Source organism: Belonocnema kinseyi, chromosome 3, assembly GCF_010883055.1.
Source record: "Belonocnema kinseyi isolate 2016_QV_RU_SX_M_011 chromosome 3, B_treatae_v1, whole genome shotgun sequence".
Classification (NCBI taxonomy): Eukaryota; Metazoa; Arthropoda; class Insecta; order Hymenoptera; family Cynipidae; genus Belonocnema; species Belonocnema kinseyi.
The window spans coordinates 150147792-150159691 of NC_046659.1; the positions used below are offsets into that span (position 1 = coordinate 150147792).

General features: G+C 22.6%; 1 protein-coding gene across 1 annotated transcript in view; it reads right to left on the bottom strand.

Moving 5' to 3' along the window:
- The window catches only part of LOC117168931 (dnaJ homolog subfamily C member 9), an 82723-nt gene extending 75934 nt beyond the window's left edge, over nt 1-6789 (bottom strand). Inside the window, exon 1 of the mRNA XM_033354916.1 lies at nt 6621-6789. Within this exon, the coding sequence (XP_033210807.1) occupies nt 6621-6714 (94 nt within the window). The 5' untranslated portion in view covers nt 6715-6789. The remainder of the gene's footprint in view (nt 1-6620) is intronic.
- Between the last annotated feature and the right edge of the window lie 5111 nt (nt 6790-11900).

The window sequence follows — 11900 nt, forward strand, 5'->3', positions numbered from 1 at the left end:
TTTTGCAAAAATTGTTCATATGCAAAATCCAAAATTTTGCTCAAAACGCTTCGAAAAAAATCAGGCGTATTCCTTGGCTGATTACAAGAACTTTTTATTCTTCATAATTTTTCCGAAAAGCGCATCGTTTATTGTAAAAAAATTCATGAATGTTTTCATAAAAGTTTTGCCATTAAGACGCCATTTTGAAAAGACTAAAACGAAAAATCGATCTTTGAATCATGGATTCTCAAAGTTTAGACATTTATTCCACCCGTTAGTGAGATGCCAGGTTAATTACAGACTCGAAAAGCTTTGGAAAATGGTTCACAAAAAAAATAGACACGAAAAATCACGTTTTTTTTGTTTAAACTGCATTTTGGGATAATAAGAAAATTTTTTGAGAAATTTCATTGGCACCGTCGGAAAGAGGAGATAAATAGCAATAAAAATATATGTGTCTCAATTTTTTCTAGTGTCGAATTGTCTTAGTTATTGGCCGTTGAAAAGCAGTGTACCGGTAGTGGCGTTTTGGCCGTTTAAGGGTTAAATAGTTAAATTTCGACTAAAAAATATCAGTTTTCAAACTAAAATGAAATAGTTAAATTTACAGTCATAATAGTTTAATTTTAAATCAAAAAGATCAATTTTCAAACCAGATGATAAATTTTCTACCAAAAATACGAGTTTTCAAGAAAATAAATGCATTCTTAACGAAATAGTTCAATTTTGCACTAAGAATAATAACATTTTCATTAACAAAATTTAATTTTAACAAAACAAAAATGATTTTTCAAAAAAATAGTTCAATGTTCAATAAGTGATGAATTTTCAACTAAAATGAGAAACAATAGTTGAATTTTGAACTAAAACATCAATTTTCGACCAAAAATGCAATAGTTAAATTTTCAGATAAGAAAAAATTAATTTTTAATAATAAAAAAAGAAGATTTTTTAAGATAATAGTTTAATTTTCAATCAAAGTGATGAATTTTGAACTAAAACATAAATTTTCGAACAACAAAGGAATAGTTAAATTTTCCACAAAGAAAAAATTAATTTAAAAAAAAAATAAAGAAAATTTTTTAACAAAATAGTTCAAATAGTAATCTTCAATCAAAATAATTAATATTGACTCAAACCATTAATTTTCGATCAACAATGAAATAGTTACATTTTCAGGTAAGAACAAATTAATTTTCAAACAAAAAAATATCCTTCCACAAAATAGTTTCATTTTCAATAAAAATGATGAATTTTGAACTAAAACATCAATCTTCGATCAAGAATGGAATAGTATAATTTTCAAATAAGAAAAAATTAATTTTTAATAAAAAAAAAATTTTAAATGATAGTTTAATTTTCAATCAAAATGATGAATTTTGAACTAAAGCATAAATTTTTTATCAAAAATGGAATACTAACATCTTCAGATGAAAAACAAATTAATTTTCAAACAAAAAAAAAGAATTTTTAGCAAAATAGTCTCATTTTCAATCAAATGATGAATTTTGAACTTAAACATCAATTTTCGATCAAGAATAGAATAGTATAATTTTTAGATAAGAAAAAATTAATTTTCAATGAAAAACGAAAAAGAATATTTAACAAAATAGTTTAATTTTCAATCAAAGTAATGAATTTTCAAATAAAATTGGAAATCTTTAAATAATATAGTTGAATTTGCAATCGAAGTGATGAATTTTGAACCAAAACATCAATTTTCGATCAAGAATGGAATAGTTGAATTTTCAGATAAGAAAAAATTAATTTTCAACAAAAAAAAAACGAATTCTTAAGAAAATCAATTTTCGATCAAGAATGGAATATTAAAATTTTCACATAAAAAATATTTATTTTTAAACAAAAAAAAACACGAATTTTTAACAAAATAGTTTAATTTTTGTTCAAAATGATGAATTTGGAATTAAAAGATCAATTTTTGATCAAAAATGGAATAGTTAAATTTTCAGATAAAAACAAATTAATTTTTAAAAAAACACGAATTTTTAACAAAATAGTTTAATTTTCAATGAAGATGATGAATTTTGAAATAAAGCATAAATTTTCGATCAAGAATGGAATAGTTAAATTTTCAGATAAAAAAAGATTTATTTTTAAACAAAAAAAAAACACGAATTTTTAACAAAATAGTTTAATTTTTATTCAAAATGATGAATTTGGAACTAAAACATCAATTTTCGATCAAGAATGGAATAGTTAAATTTTCAGATAAAAAAAAAATTCATTTTAAAAAACAACAAGAATTTTTAACAAAATAGTTAAATTTTTACTCAAAATGATAAATTTGGAACTAAAACATCATTTTTCAATCAGAAATAGAATAGCTAAATTTTCAGATGAGAAAAAATTAATTTTTAATTAAAAAAAAAAATAATTTTTAGCAAAATAGTTTCATTTTCAATCAAAATGATGAATTTCAAACTAAAACATCAATTTTCGATCAAGAATAGAATAGTTAAATTTTCAGATAAAAAAAAAATGAATTAAAAAAAACACGAATTTTTAACAAAATAGTTTAATTTTTACTCAAAATGATAAATTTTGAACTAAAACATCATTTTTTCAATCAAAAATAGAATAGCTAAATTTTCAGATAAGGAAAAATTAATTTTTAATTAAAAAAAAAAGAATTTTTAACAAAATAGTTCAATTTTAAATCAAAGTGATGAATTTTGAACTAAAAATAGAAATCTTTAACTAATATAGTTGAATTTGATCTGGAAGTAATGAATTTTGAACTAAACCATAAATTTTCGATCAAGAATGTAATAGTTAAATTTTCAGATAAAAAAATGTTTATATTTAAACAAAAAAAAACACGAATTTTTAACAAAATAGTTTAATTTTTATTCAAAATGATGAATTTGGAACTAAAACATCAATTTTCAATCAAAAATGGAATAGTTAATGTTTCAGATAAAAACAAATTTAAAAAAAATTAACAAATAATTTAATTTCCAATAAAAATGACGAGTTTTTAACTAAAATTAAAAATCTTTAACTAATATAGTTGATTTTCAATCAAAATGATGAAATTGGAACTTAAACATCAATTTTTGATCAAAAATGGAATAATTAAATTTTCAGATGAAAACAAATTAATTTTTTTAAAAACACGAATTTTTAACAAAATAGTTTAATTTTTATTCAAAATGATGAATTTGGAACTAAAACATCAATTTTCGATCAAAAATGGAATAGTTAATGTTTCAGATAAAAACAAATTTAAAAAAATTTAACAAATAATTTAATTTCCAATAAAAATGACGAGTTTTTAACTAAAATTAAAAATCTTTAACTAATATAGTTGAATTTTCAATCAAAATGATGAATTTTGAACTAAAAATAGAAATCTTGAACTATTATAGTTGAATTTGATCTCGAAGTGATGAATTTTGAACTAAACAATAAATTTTCATTCAAAAATGGAATAGTAACATTTTCTGATGAAAAACAAATTAATTAAAAAAAAAAGGAAATTTTTAGCAAAATAGTTTCATTTTCAATCAAAATGATGAATTTCGAACTAAAACATCAATTTTCGATCAAGAATGGAATAGTCAAATTTTCAGATAAAAAAAAATTCATTTTAAAAAACAACAAGAATTTTTAACAAAATAGTTTAATTTTTACTCAAAATGATAAATTTGGAACTAAAACATCATTTTTTCAATCAAAAATAGAATAGCTAAATTTTCAGATAAGAAAAAATTAATTTTTAATTAAAAAAAAAGAATTTTTAACAAAATAGTTCAATTTTAAATCAAAATAATGAATTTTGAACCAAAAATATAAATCTTTAACTAATATAGTTGAATTTGATCTGGAAGTGATAAATTTAAAACTAAACAATGAATTTTCGATCAATGTAATAGAAAAATTTTCAGATAAAACATATTTATTTTTAAACAAAAAAAAACACAAATTTTTAACAAAATAGTTAAATTTTTATTCAAAATAATGAATTTGGAACTAAAACATCAATTTTCGATCAAAAATGGAATAATTAATGTTTCAGATAAAAACAAATTAAAAAAAAATTAACAAATAATTTAATTTCCAATAAAAATGACGAGTTTTTAACTAAAATTAGAAATCTTTAACTAATGTAGTTGATTTTCAATCAAAATGATGAAATTGGAACTTAAACATCAATTTTTGATCAAAAATGGAATAATTAAATTTTCAGATGAAAACAAATTAATTTAAAAAAAACACGAATTTTTAACAAAATAGTTTCATTTTCAATGAAAATGATGAATTTGGAACTAAAACGTCAATTTTCTATCAAAAATGGAATAGTAAAAGTTTCAAATACGAAAAAATTAATTTTCAACAAAAAAAGGGAATTTTTAACAAAATAATTTAGTTTTCAATCGAAGTAATGAATTTTGAAATAAAATTAGAAATATTTATCAAATAAAGTTGATTTTCCAACCAAAAAGATAAATTTTCTAACAAGTAGATTAACTTCTACCAAAAAATACGAATTTTCAACTAACAGAGACAAATTGCCAATTATATAAATATATAATAATAGAATATTCAATTGGAATAGTTACATTTTCAGTAACAAAAAATAAAATTAACAAAATGCAAAACAAAAATTTCAAATTAAAGAATTTTCAGCAAAAACGATCAATTTACCAAATTAAATTATCAATATTTAACTAGAATACTTGAATTTTTAACGAAAAAGACACATTTTCAAATCATAAGATTAACTTTTTACTTAAAAAGGACGATTTATCAACAAAATACATGAATTTTAAACCAGAGTTAAATTTTTAAATAAAAAAAGACAAATTTTCAACTAAAAAGGGCAACTCTTGAACCAAATAGATCGATTTTGAACTGAAAAAGAGTTATTTACAATCAAAAATGTAATAGTGGAATTTCAAACCAAACCGATAAATTTTCAAATGAAATTTTAAATCTTCAACTGGAATATTTATTTTTTTAACCAAAAAGATAAATTTTCAACCAAAAGGTGAATTTTCAATCAAGAAAATTAATTTCTACTGAAAAAGACGAATTGTCAACAAAATACATGAATTTTCAACTACAAAAGATCAATTTGTCAACCAAAGACATAAATTTTAATTAACGCGAAGCAGTATTCAACTGGAATAATTACATTTTTAGTTAATAAAATTTAATTTAAAAAAAAAAACTGATTTTCAACAAAATAGTTAAAATGAAAAAATTAATTTTCAGCTGAAGAAAAACCGAATTTTCAACAAAATATCTCAGTTTTCAACCACAGAGATCAATTTTCATTTGAAAATTCGCAACAACTTTTTTCTGAAAACTATCCTTTTAGTTATAATTTGATTATTTGGTTAATAATTTTCTTAAAAGACATCCATTTTGGTTGCAAATTGTTTACAATTCTTATTTTGGTATTATAAGGTGAACTATTTTTTAAATTTTTGTTTTTGGTTGGAAATTAAACTATTTTGCTATTTTCTTGAAAATTTAAATTCTCGGGTTTGAAACTCAACTTTTCTGTACAAAAATTCATCTTTTGGCGCAAAAATTTATTTCTATTATAGAATATTCAATAGTTTTTTATGAAAATTGAACTACTTAATTGAATGTTTTTTAGTTAAAAAATCAACTATTTAGTTTAATGATTTTAGAAATAAAAAAATATGACCTAAAAGTTGTCCAAATAAAATTTGGACTAACATCAAATCCATTTTTCAAACTGTTTAGGTAAAAAATTATGTAATTTGCTGAAAATTCGTATTTTTTGGAACTCTCAAACGAAAAAAAAAACGAATTTTTAACAAAATATTTAAAGTTTTAACTGAAATAGTTAAATTTACAAAAATTAAAAACATTTTTAACCAAAAGTAAACGAACTTGCAAGAAAATTGTTAAATTTTCGATTGAAATAATGAATCTTAAAAAAAAAAATTAACAAAAGTATTTAACTATCAACAAAGTTGTTGAATTTTCATCTAAAAAATAATTCTCAACGAAAAATGTAATAGCTGATATTTCAAGTAAAAGTATTTGAATTTTTAAAAAAAATATTTTTTTAAACTTAATTGAACAGTTGAAAACTACTCTTCATGGCTTAAAAAATACAAAAATGCAATTATTTTATAAAAAATTGAAAATTCAACTATTTCATTAAAAATGTATGTATTTTGTTATAAAATAATTTTTTTATTAAAGAAAATACTTGCAATACTTATTAAGTTAAGCCTTCTTACCGCGCCAATTTCCACATTTCTTACAATTAAAACAAACTCTTAAGAAAATTTTTATTTAAAAAAAGGACTTTCGTAAAAATTTAAAAGAAAATTTATGAAGCTGTAATTAAGTGGTCTTAACTTTTGACGCATATTCTAAATTGAAATAATTTAGTTTTAATAATACATTACTATTGCGAATCGTATTGATATCAAAGAAAAAAATCAAGGATTCAAATTTTTAACTGCGGTATCGAATAATCCACACTTTGAAAGGAAAGGAATTATTACATTGCTCTACAATTTCTCAATTAGACATAAAAAAATTAATGAAATTAAGATAAATTAAAATATTTTTAAAATTGTGAGCAAAACTATAGAGGTTAGGTTATCAAATAAGAGAAAGTAGCTTACCTTCTTTTTCATTCGCTGTTTTTGGAATTTTCAATACTTCGTAGAAGTCTCTAGCACCGAAATATTGATCACACAAGTCTAAGAGACTTGCCATTTTGTAAAAATGATTAAAAAACGATTGAATTTCCAATTCACTGACGCCAAACGAACCGCCAAATCCAAAAAATAAATGTCAATGAGGTTGTTTTGGTTTTCAGCCGTGGGGAGCGCTGTCAATCACAAGTGCCTTTTCCCCGCGAATTTGCAAATTAACAAATTTCTGTAGTATTATTTTGAAGATTTTACCCTAAAAATATGATTGCACATTTTGGTGCCTAATAATTATTTCAAGAATTTAATTTTCCATACGCCATTCCTAAATATCTTTTGAATTTAAAAGAATGAAAAATAATTCTATGAAATTCGTGAATTTAAATTAATTTATGATAAATTCATTATAATTCCGAACGAATAATTCAAAAGAATTCTAAGTGTGCTTCCAACAGAATTTAAGTGAATTGAAAAAAGCTTAAAGAAAAATATAAGAACCAATTAATAAAACGAAATTCGAGCAAATTTAGATAAATATAATGAAAATTAGAAAAATTAGATATAATTCATAAAAATTCAAGCTGAAAAAAATTAATCAAGTTAATTTAAGATTATTTGAAAATATTAACAAAATTCATTGAATTATTTAGGTTTATAGTGAATTTAGAAAAATTAAAAGGTGTGAAAAAGAATTTTTCTAAAATCCATACAAATTCAAGATAAAATATATAAGAATTTCAGGGAATCTTAAACTAATTCAGAGTAACTTTATAACAACTCAGACTAAATCAAAAACAATTTTAAATAAAATTCAAATTAATTGGAAAAAATCCTAAAAAATCAATTGATTTCAATAAAATAGGAGTGTAATCAGAGGAATTCAAGAGAATTCAGGAGATTTTAAAGAAATTTATAAGAATTTCAGTTAATTGAACGAAATTTATCAGATTAAAAATTTACATTGCATTGAGGATAATAAGATTGAACAGAATCCAGGGCAAATTTAACAGAATTTAAGTGGATTGGAACAAAAATTTAAAAAGTATTTAAAACCCAATGTATTTCATGAAGTTTGAATAAATTTAGAGAAATATAAAGGAAATGAGAAAATTTTGATATGAGTGACAAAATTCAAGCAAAATAAAAAAATGAAGTGAATTGAAAACTATTCAGAAATATTTTGAAACAACTCATAAAATTATTTAAGTTTTGAGTGAATTAAAAAAAAATTCGAAGGAATTGGAAAAAATTTTATGGAATTCAAGCAAATTCAAAATGAAATTTAAAAGAATTCCAAATAAATTAAAACTAATTTAGAGTAAATTCATAACAATCGACTGGGAATATGTATAAAGTTTCACGAGTTTATTAAAAATGATGTTTTTTTTACAATTTCTGCGTAATAAATTAAAATGTTTGATTAAGAAAGCTTTGAAAAATTATATTATAAGATATCCTTAAGTATATTAGCACCACCGATTAATTAAATAATTAATTAACACTGAAATCATAATAGACAATTTCTTGAATTTGTCTCTAAAATTCATGAATTGGAATAATAATTCAAACAAATTTTTATTTTATCCTCTTATACTTAAAATGTAGTACAATTTCGATTGATGAATTATTTTTCAACTAAAAAATAGACACTTTCAAATAAATAGTTATGAATTTGGAACTAAAAGATATCAATTTGGAACTAGACTGATAAATTTGTAACTAAAATGATGAATCTTGAACCGAAAAAGTTACATTTTTAACAAAAAATATAAATTTTAAAATAAAACAATGAATCTTTAAGTGGAATCGTTGAATTTTCGAACCAAAGAGATTAATTTGTACCAAAAAAATGTTTGTTTTTTTTTTATCAAAATACATAAATTCTCGACCAAATAGTTGAATTTTTAACTAGAAAGTTCAATTTGCAACCAAAAGATAAATTTTCAATTAAAAAAATCATTTTCCACGTAAATAACAACAAATTTTCAACCAAAATGATGAATTTTTAACTAAAATGATTGATTCTTTAACTGGATAAGATTTGTTTTAAAACAAATGGATGAAAGCGTAACTAAAAAAGACTAATCTTCAACCAAACTACTGAAATTTTGGATAAAATTATGATTCCTAACTGGGATAGTTAAATTTCGAACAAAAAAGACCAATTTTCAACAAAATACATGAATTTTCAAATAAAAAAAAATTGTCAGCTAGAAATTGAATTGTTAAATTTTCATTAAAAAAATTAAATTTCAACCAAAAAGATGAATTTTCAAATACAATTATGGAATACTCAATTGGAATAGTTACATTTTCAGATAAAAAAAAAAATTTCAACTAACAGAAAACTATTTTTCAAACAAATATTTACGTTTTCAAATGAAGTGAAGTGATGAACTTTCAACTATAAAAATTAGTCTTTAACTGAAATAGTCGAATTTTAAAATAAAGGTTAAAGATTCAAGTAAACTGATGATTCATTAAATAGAATAATTAGATAATTAACAAAAAAGATCAATTTTCAACCCAGAAGATTTATTTTTAACAAAAAAGAGTAATTATCGACTAAAAATTCAAAAGTTAAATTTTTCGTTAAAAAATGTAATGTTCAACCAAAGATATAAATTTGATCACTGAAATGATAGAATATTCAATTGGAATCTTTACATTTTCAGTGAAGAAAAAATTTCAAAAAAAAAATATATAATTTTCAAGAAAATAGTTAAAGTTTCAACCGGAATATATAAATTTTCAGTAAAACACATATATTTTTAGCCCAAGAAAAAGAGAATTTTCAAATAAAATAGCTCACTTGTCTACGAAAGGGACACATTTTTTATTAAAGTGGTGAATTTTCAACCAATAAAATTAAGTTTTAACTTTAAATAGCTGAATTTGACCATAGGGAACAATTTTTTAACAAATCACATGAATTTTCAACCAGATACTTGAATTTTAAACTAAAAGCGATCAACTTTCAACCTTTAACTTTTAACCTTTCAACTAAGTAATTACATCCACGTAGTTGAAACATGCTGTTCAGCATTTGAAAAGGTAACTTCCTAGGAAATAGTCCATTTTTCTTTCACTGCTTTCAAGTTTAGATATACGTATTTATTCATAATTTTTAATTATGATTTCAGAGCAATAGGAGTTTTGGACACCGAAGAACTGTTGTTGATTGTGAATCGTAGTGACACACCACACAAAATATTTCGCTTATATTATACGCCTAATTTCCATATTTATAGAAAAAAGTTTTAAAGTCTTTGTAATATGTGATTTATGACTGCAGATGCTGAAGCAAAGGTTTTATGAATGTTTTATTTTGGATTTTTGAATTAATAAGTTTTTTTTATGATGCTTTCAAATGAAAAACTTTAGAGAATATTATTCCCAGTTTCGTAAATTAAACGTTACATCACATTTTTAATTGAAAAATAAAATAGTTATATTTTCTTCATTTACTTTACCCTGGCTTGTTGTTAAATACATTTATATCTAAATGTTGATTAATAACAAAAGTATACACTGAAAACAAATTTTCATTAGATCAAGTGGGCTAGTTTACTTGGCTGATTTTACTTGAAAGAAGCAAGTATTTTCTTCTTACAAGGGACCGATTTTCTTGAATCAAGAAAATAATAGAATCAGGACAACTACTTGAATCAAGAATATATTTACTCTAAGCAATAAACTATTGAATTAATTTGTTTCTTTATACTTATTTGCGTCAAGTTTAATAAAATATTCACGGAAAAAAAATTCTTGAGGCGAACGAGTGAATAGAGAATATATTAAACTCAAAGAAAGTGTACGCTTGGATTAGGTAAAACGTTTAATTAGAAGAGTTACACATTTAGTTACTTTATGTAAATTGTTCTCGTAAATCAGGAATTTGGGCAAAATTGCTAAGTTGGAAAGTTTATTATTTTCGACAGATTATGTATAATTGTATTATCTTCAGATTAGAAAAAAAAATGTAGTTGTTCTAGAAATATATTAACTTACAGTAGCCAATTTTTCGTCTGGTCTCGCGAAAATGAATTTGTCTGAAATCCGTGTAATGTATTTGAAGGTCAAGTTTGTTGTTTTTATCGCGTTTCATGATATTTCAATATAGTTATCGCCTACAATCGAAACAAATGTAAATTATTATTACTGCATCATAAACTCCATTTAATATTAACAATCGCGCACATTTTAAGTGGTAAAAAGCGTTTAATTGTCCAAAGTAAATCTGAACTGTCACTGCTTCCGCTTAGACCGTCGCCATTTTATTTCGCTGCTCCCACAATGCACCGGTGCTCTTCCCATAATTCCTTCAGACACCTATTCTTAAATATCCCTATTATAGCTATACTTATTAGGGGTTTGACTATACGATATCCCTGGTATATGGAAAATGGTCAAGGATATTCATTTTCGCTGATTCAGGGATCTTTCTAAATTCCTTCGTTCGTTTTCAGCCTAATATTTGGCTATAATAAGGAATAATATCCCTGTTACAGCTCAATTTTTTTTACCGTGTTGAATTAGGAATATTATATTCTTATGACAAGTAACAAAACTCTAACAAAATGTTTGTTGGTCCAAGTAAATTTATATACTTATTTCGACTACTATTTTAATTGAAACAATGTTTATGTTCTTAAGACGAGAAAATGAATGCATTCAGCGAAGAAATAATTTCTCTTAGAACAATGCTTGAATATTTTCCTTCGAATCATTATTAATTTGAAACGAATGTGATAGAATCACATCAATTTTTTCAACAAAAGAACTGCAGACTTGATACAATAAACATCACACACATACATTGGTGTAAATTGGTGTACATTGCGTCGGTAAGTTTTTGATGGCAAGAAATTAAAATTTTTAAATAGATTTGAAAGAAGTGTTTTTAATTTTGAAATAATTACACAACACTCAAAAGTCATTTCATTCCTAAAATTATTAAAAGGTTATAAATTTAATGTGTGTATAATTTTTTTCACTTATTATTTGTATGTATTAATCTACTCAAAATTAAACCATTTCAAATTTTTTGTACCGTGAAACATTTTTGTGAATCGGAAAATGACTGGAAATTTTTTCCTCGATTAAAACGGCCACCCTGAAATTATTTTTGTGTAATATTCAAGGTAACAAAAAATTATCCAAACTTAAAAATAACAATAAATATTCTTCCTAAATACAGGAATTCTTTATTCAATAAGGAAATATTACTTTTTGGATTCGGCTTGATAA